The sequence below is a fragment of the Heterodontus francisci genome, chromosome 16 (assembly GCF_036365525.1).
Source record: "Heterodontus francisci isolate sHetFra1 chromosome 16, sHetFra1.hap1, whole genome shotgun sequence".
Classification (NCBI taxonomy): Eukaryota; Metazoa; Chordata; class Chondrichthyes; order Heterodontiformes; family Heterodontidae; genus Heterodontus; species Heterodontus francisci.
The window spans coordinates 75139236-75158614 of NC_090386.1; the positions used below are offsets into that span (position 1 = coordinate 75139236).

Genomic DNA, 19379 nt, shown 5'->3' on the forward strand with positions numbered 1-19379 from the left:
GGGAAAAATAGAAAAAAATAGCTAAAAGCACTATATTCAAATGGGCACAGCATTCAGAATAAAATAGATGAATTAATAGCACAGATAGAAATTAATGGATTTGACCTAATAACCTATACAGAGATGTGTTTCCAGAGTGACAAAGGTTTAGAATTAAATATTTCACTATACTTGGCTTTCAGAAGAGATAGGCAAAATGGAAAGGAGGAGGTGTTGCCCTGAAAACAAAGGATGGGATAAAGACAGTAGAGAGAAAGGATCTTAGCTCAGAGAGGGAGTGGTTAGCAGTGGTTAGCACCGCAGCCTCACAGCTCCAGGGACCCGGGTTCAATTCTGGGTACTGCCTGTGCAGAGTTTGCAAGTTCTCCCTGTGACCGCATGGGTTTTTGACGGGTGCTCCGGTATCCTCCCACAGCCAAAGACTTGCAGGTGATAGGTAAATTGGCTGTTGTAAATTGCCCCCAGTGTAGGTAGGTGGTAGGGAATATGAGATTACGGTAGGGTTAGTATAAATGGGTGGTTGTTGGTCGGCACAGACTCGGTGGGCCGAAGGGCCTGTTTCAGTGCTGTATCTCTAAATAAATAAAAAAATAAATAAAATCAAGATGTAGAATCAGTTTGGGTGGAGCTAAGAAACAACAAGGGGCAGAAAACAATGGTGGAAGTAATTTATAGGCCCCCTAACATTTGTAGTGTTGAGCAGAGTATAAATCAGGAAATTAGAGGTGTATGTAACAAGCATAATATAGTAATCAAGGAAGATTGTAATCTTCATATAGACTGGGTAAACCACATTTGCAGTAATAATGTGGAGGATGAGTTCATGGAATGCATTTAAGATAGTTTTCTAGATCAGTATGTCAAGGGACCAGCTATGGAACAGGCTATTTTGGATCTGGTATTATGCAATGAGACTGGGTTAATTAATGGCCTTGAAGTAAAGGAGCCTCTGGGGAAGAGTAATTATAATATGATAGAATTTTAGAATTAGAATTAGATTAGAACATTACAGCGCAGTACAGGCCCTTCGGCCCTCGATGTTGCGCCGACCTGTGAAACCATCTGACCTACACTATTCCATTTTCATCCATATGTCTATCCAATGACCACTTAAATGCCCTTAAAGTTGGCGAGTCTACTACTGTTGCAGGCAGGGCGTTCCACGCCCCTACTACTCTCTGAGTAAAGAAACTACCTCTGCCATCTGTCCTATATCTATCATCCCTCAACTTAAAGCTATGTCCCCTCGTGTTTGCCATCACCATCCGAGGAAAAAGACTCTCACTATCCACCCTATCTAACCCTCTGATTATCTTATATGTCTCTATTAAGTCACCTCTCCTCCTCCTTCTCTCCAACGAAAACAACCTCAAGTCCCTCAGCCTTTCCTCGTAAGACCTTCCCTCCATACCAGGAAACATCATAGTAAATCTCCTCTGCACCCTTTCCATAGCTTCCACATCCTTCCTATAATGCGGTGACCAGAACTGCACGCAATACTCCAGGTGCGGTCTCACCAGAGTTTTGTACAGCTGCAGCATGACCTCGTGGCTCCGAAACTCGATCCCCCTACTAATAAAAGCTAACACACCATATGCCTTCTTAACAGCCCTATTAACCTGGGTAGCAACCTTCAGGGATTTATGCACCTGGACACCAAGATCTCTCTGTTCATCTACACTACCAAGAATCTTCCCATTAGCCCAGTACTCTGCATTCCTGTTACTCCTTCCAAAGTGAATCACCTCGCACTTTTCCGCATTAAACTCCATTTGCCATCTCTCAGCCCAGCTCTGCAGCCTATCTATGTCCCTCTGTACCCTACAACATCCTTCGGCACTATCCACAACTCCACCGACCTTAGTGTCATCCGCAAATTTACTAACCCACCCTTCTCCACCCTCTTCCAGGTCATTTATAAAAATGACAAACAGCAGTGGCCCCAAAACAGATCCTTGCAGTACACCACTAGTAACTAAACTCCAGGATGAACATTTGCCATCAACCACCACCCTCGGTCTTCTTTCAGCTAGCCAATTTCTGATCCAAAGCTCTAAATCACCTTCAACCCCATACTTCCGTATTTTCTGCAATAGCCTTACATGGGGAACCTTATCAAACGCCTTACTGAAATCCATATACACCACATCCACTGCTTTACCCTCATCCACCTGTTTGGTCACCTTCTCGAAAAACTCAATAAGGTTTGTGAGGCACGACCTACCGGTCACAAAACCGTGCTGACTATCGCTAATGAACTTATTCTTTTCAAGATGATTATAAATCCTGTCTCTTATAACCTTTTCCAACATTTTACCCACAACCGAAGTAAGGCTCACAGGTCTATAATTACCAGGGCTGTCTCTACTCTCCTTCTTGAACAAGGGGACAACATTTGCTATCCTCCAGTCTTCCGGCACTATTCCTGTCGACAATGACGACATAAAGATCAAGGACAAAGGCTCTGCAATCTCCTCCCTAGCTTCCCAGAGAATCCTAGGATAAATCCCATCTGGCCCAGGGGACTTATCTATTTTCACACTTTCCAAAATTGATAACACCTCCTCCTTGTGAACCTCAATCCCATCTAGCCTAGTAGCCTGAATCTCAGTATTCTCCTTGACAACATTTTCTTTCTCTACTGTAAATACTGATGCAAAATATTCATTTAACACTTCCCCTATCTCCTCTGATTCCACACACAACTTCCCACTACTATCCTTGATTGGCCCTAATCTAACTCTAGTCATTCTTTTATTCCTGATATACCTATAGAAAGCCTTAGGGTTTTCCCTGATCCTATCCGCTAATGACTTCTCGTGTCCTATCCTTGCTCTTCTTAGCCCTCCCTTTAGATCCTTCCTGGCTAGCTTGTAACTCTCAAGCGCCCTAACTGAGCCTTCACGTCTCATCCTAACATAAGCCTTCTTCTTCCTCTTGACAAGCGCTTCAACTTCTTTAGTAAACCACGGCTCCCTCGCTCGACAACTTCCTCCCTGCCTCACAGGTACATACTTATCAAGGACACGGAGTAGCTGCTCCTTGAATAAGCTCCACATTTCGATTGTTCCCATCCCCTGCAGTTTCCTTCCCCATCCTACGCATCCTAAATCTTGCCTAATCGCATCATAATTTCCTTTCCCCCAGCTATAATTTTTGCCCTGCGGTATATACTTGTCCCTGCCCATCGCTAAGGTAAACCTAACCGAATTGTGATCACTATCTCCAAAGTGCTCACCTATATCTAAATCTAACACCTGGCTGGGTTCATTACCCAGTACCAAATCCAATGTGGCATCGCCCCTGGTTGGCCTGTCTACATACATTGTCAGAAAACCCTCCTGCACACACTGGACAAAAACTGACCCATCTAAAGTACTCGAACTGTAGTATTTCCAGTCGATATTTGGAAAGTTAAAGTCCCCCATAACGACTACCCTGTTACTCTCGCTCCTGTCGAGAATCATCTTCGCTATCCTTTCCTCTGCATCTCTGGAACTATTTGGAGGTCTATAAAAGACTCCCAACAGGGTGACCTCACCTCTCCTGTTTCTAACCTCGGCCCATACTACCTCCGTAGACGAGTCCTCAAACGTCCTTTCTGTCGCTGTAATACTCTCCTTGATTAACAATGCCACACTCCCCCCTCTTTTACCATCTTCTCTGTTCTTACTGAAACATCTAAATCCCGGAACCTGCAACATCCATTCCTGCCCATGCTCTACCCATGTCTCCGAAATGGCCACTACATCGAGATCCCAGGTACCAACCCATGCTGCAAGCTCACCCACCTTATTCCGGATGCTCCTGGCGTTGAAGTAGACACACTTTAAACCAGGTTTTTGCTTGCCAGTGCCCTCTTGCGTCCTTGTAACCTTATCCCTGACCTCACTACTCTCAACATCCTGTACACTGGCCCTACATTTTAGGTTCCCATTCCCCTGCTGAATTAGTTTAAACCCCCCCGAAGAGCACTAGCAAATCTCCCCCCCAGGATATTGGTACCCCTCTGGTTCAGGTGAAGACCATCCTGTTTGTATTGAGTTTGTATTGAGTTTGAGAGTAGTTTAGTTAAGTCCAAAATTAGGGTCTTAAATTTAAACAAAGCCAACTACGTAGGTTTGAGGGGTGAGTTGGCTAAGGTAGATTGGGAAATTAGATTAAAGGATATTATGGTAGATGTGCAATGACAAATATTTAAAGAACAAATTCATAATTCGCATCAATTATACATTCCCTTGAAGAATAAAAATCTCACAGGGAAAGTGATCCAACAGTGGGTAATGAGAAGTTAAAGGCAGTATTAGATTAAAGGAAGAGGCTCAGAATGTTGCCAAAAAGAGCAGTAAGGCTGAGAATTGGGAGGATTTTAAAATTCAGCAAAGAATGACCAAGAAATTGATAAAGAAAGAGAAAACAAGATTTAAGAGTAAACTAGCTTGAGACATAAAAACAGATTGTTAAAGCTTCTACAGGTATGTAAAAAAGAGATTAGAAGAGTAAGCATGGATCCTTTAGAGACAGAGAAAGGAGAAATTAAATTGAGGAATGAGGAAATGGCAGAGACATTAAACAAATACTTTGTATCTGTCTTCATGGTCGAGACAAAAAATATTCCAGAAGTAGTGTGGAAATGAGAGTCTACTGAAAATGAGAAACTTAAGCGTATTACTATCAGAAATGAAATAGTATTGGAAAAATTAATGGGACAAAAAGCTAATAAATCCCCTGGACCTGATGGCCTACAAACATTCCAGAATCTCCTAGTTTCTGGAATGGTCCCTGTGGATAGGAAGGTAGCAAATGCAACTTTGCTATTTAAGAAAGGAGGGAAAGAGAAAACAGGGAGCTATAGGCCAGTTAGCTTGACATCAGTAGGAGGATATGCTAGATTCTACTATTAGGGATGTGATAATAAGGCACTTAGAAAATCATATTATGATTGGGCAGAGTCAACACGCATTTGGATTTTCAAAAAACATTCAGGTATCACACAAGACATTATTACACAAGATAAGGGCTCATAGGTTGGAGTAATATATTAGCATGGATTGAGGATTGGTTAACTGACAGAAAACAAAAAGATGCAAATAAACAGGTCATTTTCAGGTTGGCACAATGCAACTAGTGGGGTACTACAAAGATCATTGCTTGTGCCTCAGCTATTTACAATCTATATCAATGACTTAGAAGAGGCGACTTGAGTGCAATGTATCCAAGTTTGTTGGCAATGCAAAGCTAGGTGCAAAAGGTATCTGTGAGGTGGACACAAAGAGGCTGCAAAATAATTTAGACAGTGAGTGGGCAAGAATGTGACAGACGGAATATAATTTGGAGAAATGCAAAGTAATCCACTTTAATAGGAAAAATAGAAAAGCAGAATTTTTATAAGTGGTGGGAGACTGGGAAATGTTGGTCTTCATAGGGACCTGGGTGTCTTTGTAAACAAATCGCAGGAAGGTAACATGCAGATACAGCAAGCAATTAGGAAAGCAAATGGTTTGTTAGCCTTTGTAAAAGAAGTTTTACTTCAATTATATTGAGCCTTGGTGAGACCAAACCTAGAGTACTCTGTACTGCAAGGATCAGTACTTGGGCCTCAGTTATTTACAATCTATATTAGTGACTTAGATGAGTGTAATGTACCCAAGTTTGCTGACGATACAAAGCTAGGTCAGAAAGTAAGTGGTGAGGAGGATGCAAAGAAGCTGCAGAGGGATATATACAGGTTGGGTGAGTGGGTAAGAACATGGCAGATGGAATATAACGTGGTGAAGTATGAAGTTATCCACTTTGGTAGGAAAAATGAAAAAGCTGAATATTTTTTGAATGGTGCGAGACTGGAAATGTGTATATTCAGAGGGACCTGGGTGTCTGCACATGAATCACAGAACGTTAACATGCAACTAGGAAGGAAAATGGTATATTAACTTTTCTTATAAAGTGATTGGAGTATAAGAGTAAATAAATCTTACTACAATTGTACACAGCACTGATGAGGCCATACATAGAGTACAGTGTGCAGTTTTAGGCTCCTTATCCAAGGAAAGACATACTTGGCCTAGAGGGAGTGCAATAAAGGTTCACTATACTGATTCCTGAGATGAGGAGGTTGTCCTATGAGGAAGGATTGAGTAGATTAGGCCTATATCCACTGGAGTTTGGAAGAATGAGAGTTGATCTCATTGCAACTAAAATTCCTAAGGGGCTTCACAGGGTAGATGCCGGGAGGATTTTTCCCCTTGCTGGGGAGTCTAGCCTGCCATTTAGGAATAAGATGAAGAGAAAATCCTTCACTCGAAGGATTACTAACCTTTGAAATTCTCCTCCCCAGAGAGCTGTGGATGCTCAGTCATTGAGTATATTCAAGTTAAGATAGAATTTTGGATACAAAGCAAATCCAGAGATATTGGAATAATGCAGGAAGGTGTACCACGGCAGAAGATCAGGCATGACCTTATTAAATTGTAGAGCAGGCTTGAGGGCAGAATAGCCTACTCCTGCCCCTATTTCTCATGTTCTTATACTCGTATATTAATTTTCTGGCAACTAAACTGATTTAAGTTTAAACAGGCTGTCGAAAAGTATTATTTTCAATGTGAGAAGAAAGCCTATGATGGCCACACAGCTCGAAATAAGAAACTGTTTAAGGATGGTGCAAGTGCTCACTGTATTTTGATTGATGAAGAGTTGTTTTGGTGCAGCTTGGGACTTGGTTATCCTTAGATAATTTGGCCAGTTGAACTCTTCCTCCTTGTACCCTGAAATGGTAACACAATGGCATTATGTACCCAACTGAACCAATCCTTTACTAAATAACGCCTTCCACTTCAATAACATCAAGCTGTACCTTAAATTCAAATCAATTTTCATATTTGTCCCATAGGATTCTTTGTAACTTCAGCACTAAAATTTTGATAGCATTATATATTGCTATGACGCCATCTGGTGGAAAGTGTATAGACATGTTCCCTGTAAATGGATACCCCAAGTGCTGAACACGACAGGTAAACAATGTTTAGATGCAGTCTAAAAGTTTAATTTTATATATAAAAATATGAATTATTTAGTACAGCACAGCCACCATGCTTATTAATACAGAGTAAATCTGCTAAAATCACATGATTGGTTCCAAATGACATTGTAATCTAATGCCATCTGATTAAATTTATCACAAATTGCATCAAACAAGATAACTAAACATATTAATTTTACAATACATGCTTTTGCCATATCTACATTTTCTCTCAAATATAGAATTGCATTTCAGGATGATGTGTATGATCGTACCAATAAAGGTGTCAGTTTGTCGGGGTCATTTTAATTTAACCCACCTGAGGGGAAACCTGGCCCAGTTAGTTAGGTAATAATTACCCCCAAAGTGAATTATACTGATGAGACTGATGTTAGAATATCTCTCACCTTTAGGAAGATATAATCTGTGACCTGTCTTCTCACACCAGCCTGCAGGATGGATGTCTGGAGAATCAGCATTCACCCAGAAATCATGGCACTCAGAATACCCATCAAAATGGAGCCGCAAACGATAACCACAAACCTTCAAGAAACAAGATATTGTTATGATTCTCCAATTATAGGTAGCCTTTCCAGCAGTTTAACAACGAAATTACTTACTCTAAGTCGTCTTGCTCTGCCCCATAAATTATATTTTACCTTACATATACTATGTCTAATATCAGCCATGCAAACTGGCTGCTCAACCCCATGTGGCCATCACTATCACCACCAACTAGAAGAGGCAAACTATTATTAAGTTAAGTGGAAAAGTCTCAGCATCTCATTTTCCTGTGCAAGATAATAGTCTCTCATCTTTTTAAATAGTCAAAATGAACTGAGTGATAACAAATGGATTCTCAACAGTTGTGAACTCGTTAATTAAATTAAGAATTTTAGTAACATGCATTTAATAACATGATTAGTCCATCTGATTCTTTTTCAATTGAGGATAAACAATCTCATTTCATCCGCATTTTTCTACTATGGCTTCACTAGCCTACAGCCACATAATGGCTAAAAGAGTAGGCAAATGATATGGCCCCAGTGTAAAAATCCTGGGAAATCCCTACATTGGGTTTTCTTGCCAATTAATGAAAACTAATTAAAGTATTGATTGATAGTAAATTACAGGCTTTTTTAGTTGTCATATGATAATACTTATAATGAACTAGATTTTTAATCCTGATTGTGATACACTCTGTATAAAGACGTTTGAGAGGTGAATTGATGAGCAACTGTGGTTTGGGCTTTCATTGACCAAATATTTTATTGGCCCCAAAAAGCGTAAAAGGGTCAAAACGTTATCTTCAGCTGAAATCTAGCAGAGTGTGAAAACAGACAGCTTTCCTTTGCAGAATCTCAGAGGCTCAGATGTGCATTGGGCTGAGACAAAATAGCCAAGTACCATAAACTGTGAGAGTCCCAAGGGTCCATCTTGTTTCAGATCATAAGAATGGCTAGATTCAATTTTTGATTGGCAAGATCCAGGTTGCTAAGTACTATAAAAAGTTTTAAAGTGTCTGTTATGTTGCTGGAAGCAATCCACAAATATGATGGGCAACTCCCAAAAGAAAATGATTCACCTCTGTTGATGATATTTGCCAAGACAAAAATAATGTGATTTTTTTAATAGCTGGTACATATATAATTTTGAGCTGAGCTAATCTTACAAATTTCTAATCTAACAAAAAGTAGTCGAAGCCAATTGCATTCAGTTGCTCTAAACAATTAATATTTATCATTGACTGTCAGGTGGCACCAGGCAATTACTGTGAAAAAACTGATCTAATTGATTTCACTGTAACAGAATTTTACAGTGAATTAGTTATAATTGTGAGCATTATCTGCCTATTCCCTGGTGACAAAGATGAAGCTTTTTTGTCCATTTACCATGGCATTGACTTCTTTCTTTCTCTTACAGTGCAAAATCAAACAAGCATAAACAGAACATAGATGTAGAAATTGTTATGCATTTCAGAAGGTTTCTGGTCCAAAACTGGTGCCACAAAGTCAAATTCTGCAGTGCCATGTTCTGCAGTGGAAATGAGCCCACATCATAGAGGTTAAAGCATTCCCAAGGTTTCCCTGGTGGCCCACCTGAAACAAATGCAAGCATCATTTAACTATGCTAATAAGGGTCCTGCACCTGAATCAGGAACCTTTTGTGAAGTTGGTGTCTGTGCATGCCTGAAATACCTTCAATGATTTCTGCATGTATACTCCCAGGTCCCTCTGCTCCTGCACCCTCTTCAGAATTGTAACCTTTATTTTATATTGCCAAAGTGCAGCGCTTCACTCTTCTCTGCATTAAGTTTCATGCCTGCCACATGTCCGCCCATTCTACCAGCCTGTCTATGTCCCCCTGAAGTCTATCACTATCCTCCTCACTGTTCACAATACTTCCAAGTTTGGTGTCATCTATAACCTTTGCCCTGTACACCAAAGTCTAGATCATTAATATAGATCAAGAGAAGCAGTAGTCCTAATACCGACCCCTGGGGAACCCCACTATGTACCTTCCTCCAGTCCGAGAAATAACCATTCACCACTGCTCTGTTTCCTGTCACTCAGCCAACTTTGTATCCCTGCTGCTACTGTCCCTTTTATTCCACAGGCTTCAACTTTGCTGAAAAACCTGTTATGCCGCACGTTATTAAACACCTTTTGGAAGTCTATGTACACCACATCAACCACATTACCCTCATCAACCCTCTTTGTTACCTCATCAAAAACTCAATCAAATTAGTTAAACACAAGTTGTCCTGAACAAATCCATGCTGACTTTCCTTAATTAATCCACATTTGTTCAAGTCACTGTTAATTTTGTCCCCGATTATTGTTTCTAAAAGGCACCTGTTGGAGTAAGAATTCAACCCCAGCATTAAAGCATGCACTGCACTGCCTGTGGCAGTGAAGAACACTGTGGTTCTAAATTTTTAAGCTTCTGGTTTCTACAAAACTGCTTCTGATGACATCGGTCAGTTTGCTGTGTACACGATGATCCAGCAGGTCACTGATGCAGCGTTTGTGAAGTGATAACAGTTAATTAGATTCCCCATGGAGGCTGTCAAGCAAGAAGAAAAAGAAAAAGCCACATTGTTGGCTTCCTGTGGATACAGAAGATTATAAACTGTACGTACACACCCTGTGTGGAACCTATCACGAAGCAGCACTCTTTATCAAAAGGAAGGACTTCCATTTATTCCATGTTCAACTTACTTGTGATTACCAGTAGCTTGTCCTCCAGCTTTGCTGGACACCCAGCCCCCTTTCCCATGATTTCCATGGCCTGTTCTTCAAGTGGGGTCAGCACTTGGAAGCACAGCCCTTCTCCTGTGGCTGCCTGTTCCCTGTTACTGAATGTTAATTTGCTCTACAAGCAAGCAGGGAGTGTGTCAGATTACTTAAATGTTCTGAATTCTAAGTTCCATGAGTAAGTAGACTTGGGGTCTCCACTCAACATAACAGCTACCTTTATATAACATCTTTAATACAGAAAAAGTTCCAAGGGTACTTTACAGGGCAGAACAAAAGAAATGGTACAAGCCATGGAGGAAAAGATTAAGTAAGGTCATCAACAGATACATTGAAAAACTGGGTTTTAAAAAGGCTTTTAAAGATGAGGAGGTGGGCAGGTTTAACTTAGGGTGAAGGGAGAAGGGATTTGCACAGGAGGCCAAAGTTAAAATATGAATGTTGCAGATGATGTAATGATAGAGTAGAAAGGGTGGAGGAAGGCATGGAGGATTTTGAAAATAAGGATGAAGATTTTAAATTTAGTATGTTAGACAGGGAGCCAATTAAGTTATGTATGAGAAAGGTTGTAGCCTTTGCACATATTTTCTGCACTCCTCTGCTCATAGGACATATCTGTTTACCACAACTCCGTTACATTGTGTATTTTAATTCATTCACACTCCACACCCTGTGTCAATCCCCCAAATACATTCTTCCATTTACTGTACCCTACCTGTTCACAGTGGCTCTCTGTAAAGGTTATTTGCATCTGTCACAAAAAATGCAATATTCAAACATTAATGAAGTAAATCTGATTACCTACACTTTTGTCACATGTTTGTGTCCTAATACATAATAATGCACCAATCTACTGTACTTTTGAAATTAATTTTGGTTTTAATTTCAACAATTCTCAGTTGGGTCTTTGGCAGGAGGCTCAGTTATTGAATCCACATGTAATTAACTAAAACTAAAAGCCAATTAACATATTCAAATGTGATACATTTTAGATGGATAATATGTGGAATGCTTTTTCAGGAACTGACAATTTTTTCTGCTTGCTTGTTCCTTCATTATTTATATCCTGAACCTATTCTTTCAACGCACCAGCTACTCAGCTTTGTTAGTTAAATCGATATAAGTTTATTAAAAATGATCTGAAACTTTCTGTACCTCAAACACGCTGAGTACAAAGTACATGGATGGATGCGTAGGATCAATACCCTCTAACTTCATGCCAACCCTGAAACCATTTTTATTCTGTGGGAAGGACTGATACTGTTCAAAAGAAGAAAATTAGTAGTCACATAATAGAATAAGTACAATACATTTCTGTGCCCACAGTTAATTTAAATATCTACAACCATCTTCATTAATTTAGACCCCACAGCCTTGTACCTTAAAATATTTATCCATTCGTTTTTGATTGCTTAAGTAAACAGCTGTGATAAACATGATGGTGTCTGTGCTGTAAACTGTGGTTGTAAATTAACTTGACATTGATGTAAAACAGCATCCACCATCTACAAGGCACAAGTCAGGAGTGTGATGGGCGGCACAGTGGCACAGTGGTTAGCACCGCAGCCTCATAGCTCCAGTGACCTGGGTTCGGCTCCGGGTACTGCCTGTGCAGAGTTTGCAAGTTCTCCCTGTGACTGCGTGGGTTTCCGCTGGGTGCTCCGGTTTCCTCCCACAGCCAAAGACTTGCAGGTTGATAGGTAAATTGGTCATTGTAAATTGCCCCTAGTGTAGGTAGGTGGTAGGAGAATGGTGGGGATGTGGTAGGGATTATGGGATTGATGTAGGATTAGTATAAATGGGTGGTTGTTGGTCAGCACAGACTCGGTGGGCTGAAGGGCCTGTTTCAGTGCTGTATGACTCTATGACTCTAAAACTCTCCACTTGCCTGGATGGGTGCAGCTCCAACAAAACTCAAGAAGCTCAAAACCATCCTGGACAAAGCCGCTCACTTGATTGGCAGCCCATCCACCACTGCCAACATTCACTCCCTCCACTACTGATGCACAGTGGCAACAGTGTGTACCATCTACAAGATGCACAGCAGCAACTCACCAAAGCTCCTTTGCCAGCATCTTCCAAATCTGCAACCTCTACCACCTAGAAGGACAAGGGCAGCAGATGCATGGGAACACCACCATCTGCAACTTCCGCTCCATGTCAGACACCATCCTGACTTGGAAATATACCACTGTTCCTTCACCATTGCTGGCGCCGGGACCAAAATCTGGGAATTCACTCGAATAGTACAACCTTCGCAAGGGCAGTTAGGGATAGGCAATAAATACTGGCCTTGTCAACGACATCTACATGCCATGAATGAATAAAAAAAAAATCACAATATTTCTCCAATAAAACTGGCCAATCATAGGTTATGGGGCTCTCTATAAGAATTATTTTTTTAAAACTATATTCAAAAGGATTCCTCTAAATAGGAACAACCACGACAAGTACAAGGGAACCAAATATCCTGGGGGAATTTTAATTTCAAAATGTGAGCAGGTTTGCCAGCAGGCAGATGGTTAAAAGGGCTGAAAGTGTCGGCTCATTGGGATATTGGCAGAACCCGCCGACTTCTGCCTTTAACTGGAGCAGGATCTTCAGTGCATGGGAAGCCCCTGTGGGACAGGCGGGTTGGCAATTGTAATATGTTGAGTGCCTATTAAGAGTTGTTTTCACTCAGGAGTTGAGTTTTAACTGTGGGTGTACTGGTTTCCCAGGCTTCATGGAACTTGCCAGGGAAATCAAGGCAAGAGGACAGCGGGATTTGAGGAGGATGAACACGTGACAGGCGAGAAATCCTTTAAATGCTGAGCCCTCATACCTGCTTCGACGCCTAGGTGAAAGGCTTTTGCTCACAGGATTTGTTCTGTGAGGAATAGGGGCGTGATGTGGCAAAGACACCAACAGCCACACACATAGCTGCCCGGGATGTGCGACACAGCTTGATTCAGCCACGATTCACTTAGACTGAGACAGTGCAGCCATTTGGCAGAGGAATTCTGAACCCACTTGGCACCCTGCCAACCCCCAGCCCAATGCAATCCAACAATGAACAATTTATCCCTTTCACATTGTTCATCTTTAACTCTTGCCTTACCATTCTTCACAAGGCAGACGGCCACCAGCCAGGTAGCAGGCAAAAATAGGCAATACAGGAAAATACAGCAGAAAATTAAAGGTTATGGTACTGAAAAACAAGACAGAAATGTACCAATGTAATGCTGTGTTGAATACCCATGTGCATACCCTGGTGCAACTACAACTCCTTATGCTGGCATGGACTCAATGGGCCAAATGGCGTCCTTTTGTGCCATAGTAACTCTATGACTCTTCCTTTTTCAACTACTCCTAAATACTACTACCCCTGTGGTGTCAGCAGAAGTAGAGGCAGACTGCTCATATCCCTGCTCTGGCTGTTCAGATGCTTTTCGTGGATGTAAGTCCTCTGGGTTTTGGAACCCATGAGGGCCTGCCAATAACTGCTCCACCTGCACCTGTGCAGGCTGGGACATGTGAGGCTCTGAATGGAGGGGAGGTGGCGACACGGAGGGGGTCAGAAGCGGAAGCACTTCGAGCATCGTCCCTACTTCAATGTCCCCTTTCTCCATCTTCCCTCTCATGACCCATCTACACTTCCCTGCTAGCCAAGAGCCGGAGAGCATTTTGCTACATTTCAGCAAGATGCTGAATGGCCAAAGCAAGGTTTCCAACAGTGCTGCTTAAGGTGGCATAATGAGTGTGCAGGTCATTGGTGAGGGTCAGCATGCACTCAGTCAACTGCCACACCTGATGCGCCATGTAGGTGGCCACTCTTTCCATTGACATAGACATCAGCACAAAGGCCTGAGACAGCATGAAGCTTATGTTACTCCTCCAAACTCTCTCCAATCATGCGCTGAGCAGCTGGAAAAGCTGACAGAACCTCACACATTTTCTGTTCCTGCTCTAGAATTGTCCTCTGCATTGACAGATCCTGAGGCTCAGCATCTGAGTCCAGCTGAGTAGCACTTGGAGAGTCCTGCGCCCTCCGACAGGGACTCTTCACTGCTGTCCCAGCTCCTGCTCACTTGTGATGTGTGAGACACCATGGGCTGGACTTTTAGTCCCCATCAGGAGCAGGAATGGAGGTGGGTGGGTGTGGAATTCTGCGCCGCCAGCCTGCTTGCGGATTCCAAGGCTCCATCCAGCCCCTGGGCCATTTCTCCGGAGGCGATAATGCGTGGGGGTTGGGGGGCGGGGTCGGGACAGTGAGGGAAGGTGGGCAGTAGGGCTACACGCCTGCAAGTAACAGGCAGCCAACTGAGCTCATTAAGGGCTGCTTAAGGCCTATTGAAGGAAGCCAACTGGGATTTAGCGGTCGACCTCCACGTCCCTGCAGCTCCCTGGAGGTGGGCTCCTGGAAGCAGAGCGAGGGCCCAATGCTCCAGGCAAGCTTAGATGCCCTCCCTGCCTACACGGGTGCAGCAGCAGCCGCAGGCTGCCCTGTTGAGGGCATGTCCCACCCCGGGCCGTTGCAAAGGCTATATTCTATTTTAAATTTGAAAAAGTTGGAAAGAGGGTGCCTTCATCTTGGGGCGCCCTCTCCCTCACTTACCTGCCATGGCATCCTGCTGCTGCTTTCAAACTGGAAAGCTTCCTATTGGCCCTCCAGCTTCAAGAGCCCACCTGCCATCCTTAATTGGATGGTGAGCCCTACCTCTGGCCATCATTTGGGGAAAATCACAATGAATGATTGTTTCCCACACAGTGTGGACTTCTGACCCCCACTTGAGCCTGATAGCAGGGTTCAGGAGACCACGACGAAAATCCTGCCCCACATGACAAGCCAGCCACCTGTCTTGATGATCTCACCGAGGTATGTGTATTTGTGTTGGTGGGCGGTGTGCATGGTCCAGCAAAGTTGCTGCCTCAGGGTGAGTGACCTCCTCTGAGGAGTCTTTGTCCTCCTCCTGCACCACCTGCTGTGGCACGCTGGAAGGGCCTGTGGGAGATGGAAAACTTGACTTTGGCAGTAGTGCATAAAGAGGGATAGTGAATAGGCAGCTCAGTTTACATCCTGCCTGAATTTCTTTTCCAATGAGAAATAGAATTGGACAGGGTGTGAAACAAGCTGCTGATTCAGTATTGCCCACTTTGCACTACTGCTGAATTTCAATTTCATCCCAATTATCTCTGTTAGGACAATCAACAAATGACTGGGGAAAACTTTAGCTTATAATTTCAGGCGAGAAATGAATGATAGCAAAACCTTACCCTGTTATATATGCCTGCTCCCTGTTTTTCTTTTCCATTGACTTCAGTAAAAATGAAAATCAGGCAGTGTGTAAAATAGCTGCCGATTTGCTATTCCCCATTTTGTGCCCAGTGATAATTGTTGAAATTACAAGTACTGTGCCAAGACCACTATTTATTGTAATTAACTTAAAATTCCTATGAAGATATTCTCTGCGTAACTTCTGTCAATAATGCATGTTAAAAAAAATCTCCAAAAATATTGGTGTTTTAATTGCAGCAGTTAACTGGGATTCATTGACCCTAACAGTCCTAATATATTTAAATCACAGTTCTACGACGTACCTAAGGCCCCAGTGTAACATTGATTTGCACACATGCAGCGCCCATGCTGAATAAACCTCGCCTGGTTGCACTGAGCAGAATGCGGCAAAATCATTCTCTCTTAAAGGGATCGCTGGAGGCTGCTCAGACAAGGCCACAAAACAAGTATGAGATGGATTTCTGAGGAGCGGAAGAAGCATGAGTATGGCCGGGATTTTACATTGGGCAGTCAGGAGCTGGCCACTGACTGAAATGTCGGTGGCAAGCCTGCTTCCGCCTCGCCTGGGGATCCGTTCCGTATTTTACGGGTCCCCAGGCTTCAATTGTTCTGAGACGGGACTTCCACCCTTTTGAGGGACGAAGTCCCGCCTCATTGGGAGCGGTGGCCACTGCTGGGACTGCAGCCCAGCTGACCGCAGAGGAAGACATGGAGCCAGGAGTTAAGGTAAGTTTTGGTTGCCTCGCCGGGGGCAATCAGTCGGGCCCCGGCGAGGAAAGGGTGGTCGGAATAGGGGAAGGGGGGGGCGTGTCGGGTGTTGGCAGTGATTGGGGTAGCGGGAGCAGCCCTCCATCAGGCACCCTGTGCCTTATCATCAGGGCCCCCCGCCCAGGACAATCGGCAGCTGCCTGGTATTTCCAAGGGGCTTCTCTGGGTCCTTGGCCGCCCGCTTGCCACACGCAAAATCCGCGTGGAGGTAAGTGAAAGCCCTTAAGTGGCCGTTAAGTGTCCACTTATGGGCCTTGATTGGCCTGGGGCGGGCGGGCCGTTTTTCGCCCCCGCCGCCCTACATAAAGTGGCGGCGGAGACAGGATTGACTAGGGAAGGCCTCCTGGAGCCTCCTGCTCCATTTTACGCCACCCGCCCCGCCAACGTCCCACTATATCTCCATGAAAATCCTACCAGCCATTGTCTGACCTTCTGCTGTCCCTCTCCTTGTGAACTGTTGCCACAAATCTGCAATTGGCCACTAGATTTCCTGCCCCCAGCACCCCAATCAGCAAGCAGCCAATCAAAGCTTGTTTCATGCAGACAGCTTGCCGAATCTATTCAAATGAGGCTCGACCATGAAAATGGCTCAGGCTACTGGTGAGCTTAATTAGACAAGTGGTGGGTTCACTCCATCTACTGCCCACATGATGGACAGGACCAGATAAAAGTTAATCCCCCAGTTTCCTTCCCTCTGGTTGATGCTCAAAGTGCCCTTAGAAAGCAGAACTACATGTTTGGTGATGATGTTCTAAATGCCTGGGAAAAAAGGTGAGTAGGTCAATTCTCTACAGGTACTGAGTCATTTTGATCAAATTTTTTGTTGCAGACAATACTGAGGCCAATAACAACAAAAAAGCAAATGAAAATTATTATTACCTCTCGAAAGAGCTTCACAGGAGCAGCAATAACCTTTTCATCTTCTAAATATGAAGCCCAAGACCAGATTTTGTTCTTTCCGAGCACAGAAGCAGCTGGGAGAAAATATACTAAAGATTTAATGCTACTCAATTTACTTTTAAGTATAGAAACATTTCCTTTTATGAATTCAAAATTCATAGCTAATCATACTGTTTAATTGGGCTGTTTTCTGTATAATACCTGTTTTGCATGAGAATGTCAGTTCTAACATCAGTTTAAGTTCTGCTTGACAGCTAACTCCCTTAGAAAGAATTAAAAATCTCTAATTTATCTTTGAAAATAGTTACAAAACAAGTAAAACTATGAATGACATTTCATATGATGTAGATAGTACTGGAGTATTATTAGGTGGCAATTAAATGCCATCGATTAAATTCCCTTAAACTATGTACTTATTACAGCATTAATCCAGGGTAGATTCACTACAGGAATAAAGTCTACAGTGTAAAAGCTGCCAGTGACGATACAGTAGTATGACACCAGTATAAAACATCACCCCAAAGGATGTGGATTCAATGCCACTCTTGACTCCAGAATCTTGCTGGGATCAGCATGACATTGCTGCACAATGGGAGCAATACTGAAATCTATTCAGCAATAGAAACACTACCTAGATCATGTCAGTACATTGTGTTACCAAGCTTTTTACCTCTAATATAATCTCCACATCTGGGCAATTTCCCACTTGAGCTTCATGAAACTGCAACAACTCTACCCCACATTTTTATTTTGCCCCACACATCTTTCCTTATATACATCTTTCCTTATTTGCAGTGCAAGTACTCTAGATCGGGAAAATTTCTGACTCAGGCTCAAATTCAACCAAAATGGATTGTGTTAACACGCAATAATTGTAGATCATTCCACAGGCACTCTATTATTTATGATGCCAATTTTAAATTGCAGCTTGTTGGAAAGTGGCTTAGTGTAGTTTATAGTTGACAGTATTGATGATTACCCAGCCATAAAGTACTGCCTCTCTTTGTGATCACTGAAAGCCTGTGGGCATCACATCTAAACACAGTTTCATAACACAGTCCATACCCTCCAAGTCCTGATCAGGAAAGGAACTTCCTTAAATTGTTCAGTGATAGCACTCTTGCCTCTGATTTAGAAAGATGTGAGTTCAAGTTCCATTGAAGGATTTGAGCACACAATTTGGGCTGAATGTCAGTGCAATATTGAGGGAATGCAGCATTGCTAAGAGGTGCAGTCTTTTAGATAAGACATTAAACCTAGGTATTGTCTGCCAGTTCAGGTGGATTTAAAAGATCCCTGAAAACACTTTCAAAGAAGACCAGAAAGTTCTCCTGGTATCCTGTCACTATTTGTCCTCAATCATACGAACATATGAATGAGGAGCAGGAGTAGGCCACTCGACCCCTCGAGCCTGCCCCGCCATTCAATAAGTTCATGGCTGAACTGATTACTCCACATTTTTGCCTACCCCCGATAACCTTTTACCCCCTTATTTATCAAAAATCTATCTATATCTGCCTTAAAAATATTCAAAGACTCTGCTTCCACTGCCTTTTCAGAAAGAGAATTCCAAAGACTCACGACCCCATGAGAGAAAAAAATTCTCCTCATCTCTGTCTTACATGCACGATCCCTTATTTTTAAACAGTGAGCCCTAGTCCTAGATTCTCCCACAAGGGGAAACATCCTTTCCACATCCACCCTGTCAAGACCCCTCAGGATCTTATATGTTTCAATCAAGTCGCTTCTTACTCTTCTAAATTCCAGCGAATACAAGCCTAGCCTGTCCAATCTTTCCTCGTAAGACAGCCCACCCATTCCAGGTGTTAGTCTAGTAAACCTTCTCTGTACTGCCTGCAACATATTTACATCCTTCCTTAAATAAGGAGACCAGTACTGTACACGGTACTCCAGATGTGGTCTCACCAATGTCCTGTATAGCTGAAGCACAACCTTCCTACTTTTGTATTCATTCCCCTCATGATAAACAATAACATTCTATTAGCTTTCCTAATTATATGCTGTACCTGCATACTAACCTTTTGCGATTCATGCACTCGAACACCCAGATTCCTCTGCATCTCAGAGCTCTGCTGTCTGTCACCATTTAGATAATATGCCTCTTTGTTATTCTTCCCGCCAAAGTGGACAATTTCACATT

General features: G+C 42.7%; 1 protein-coding gene across 1 annotated transcript in view; it reads right to left on the reverse strand.

The window, feature by feature from the left end:
* l3mbtl1 (L3MBTL histone methyl-lysine binding protein 1) overlaps positions 1–19379 on the reverse strand; it is a 114612-nt gene that overhangs the window by 63101 nt on the left and 32132 nt on the right. Inside the window, exons 7-10 of the mRNA XM_068048822.1 lie at positions 17198–17292; positions 11428–11532; positions 7423–7558; positions 6670–6761 (exon numbers count right to left, since the gene is read on the reverse strand). Coding sequence (XP_067904923.1) covers positions 6670–6761; positions 7423–7558; positions 11428–11532; positions 17198–17292 — 428 coding nt within the window. The remainder of the gene's footprint in view (positions 1–6669; positions 6762–7422; positions 7559–11427; positions 11533–17197; positions 17293–19379) is intronic.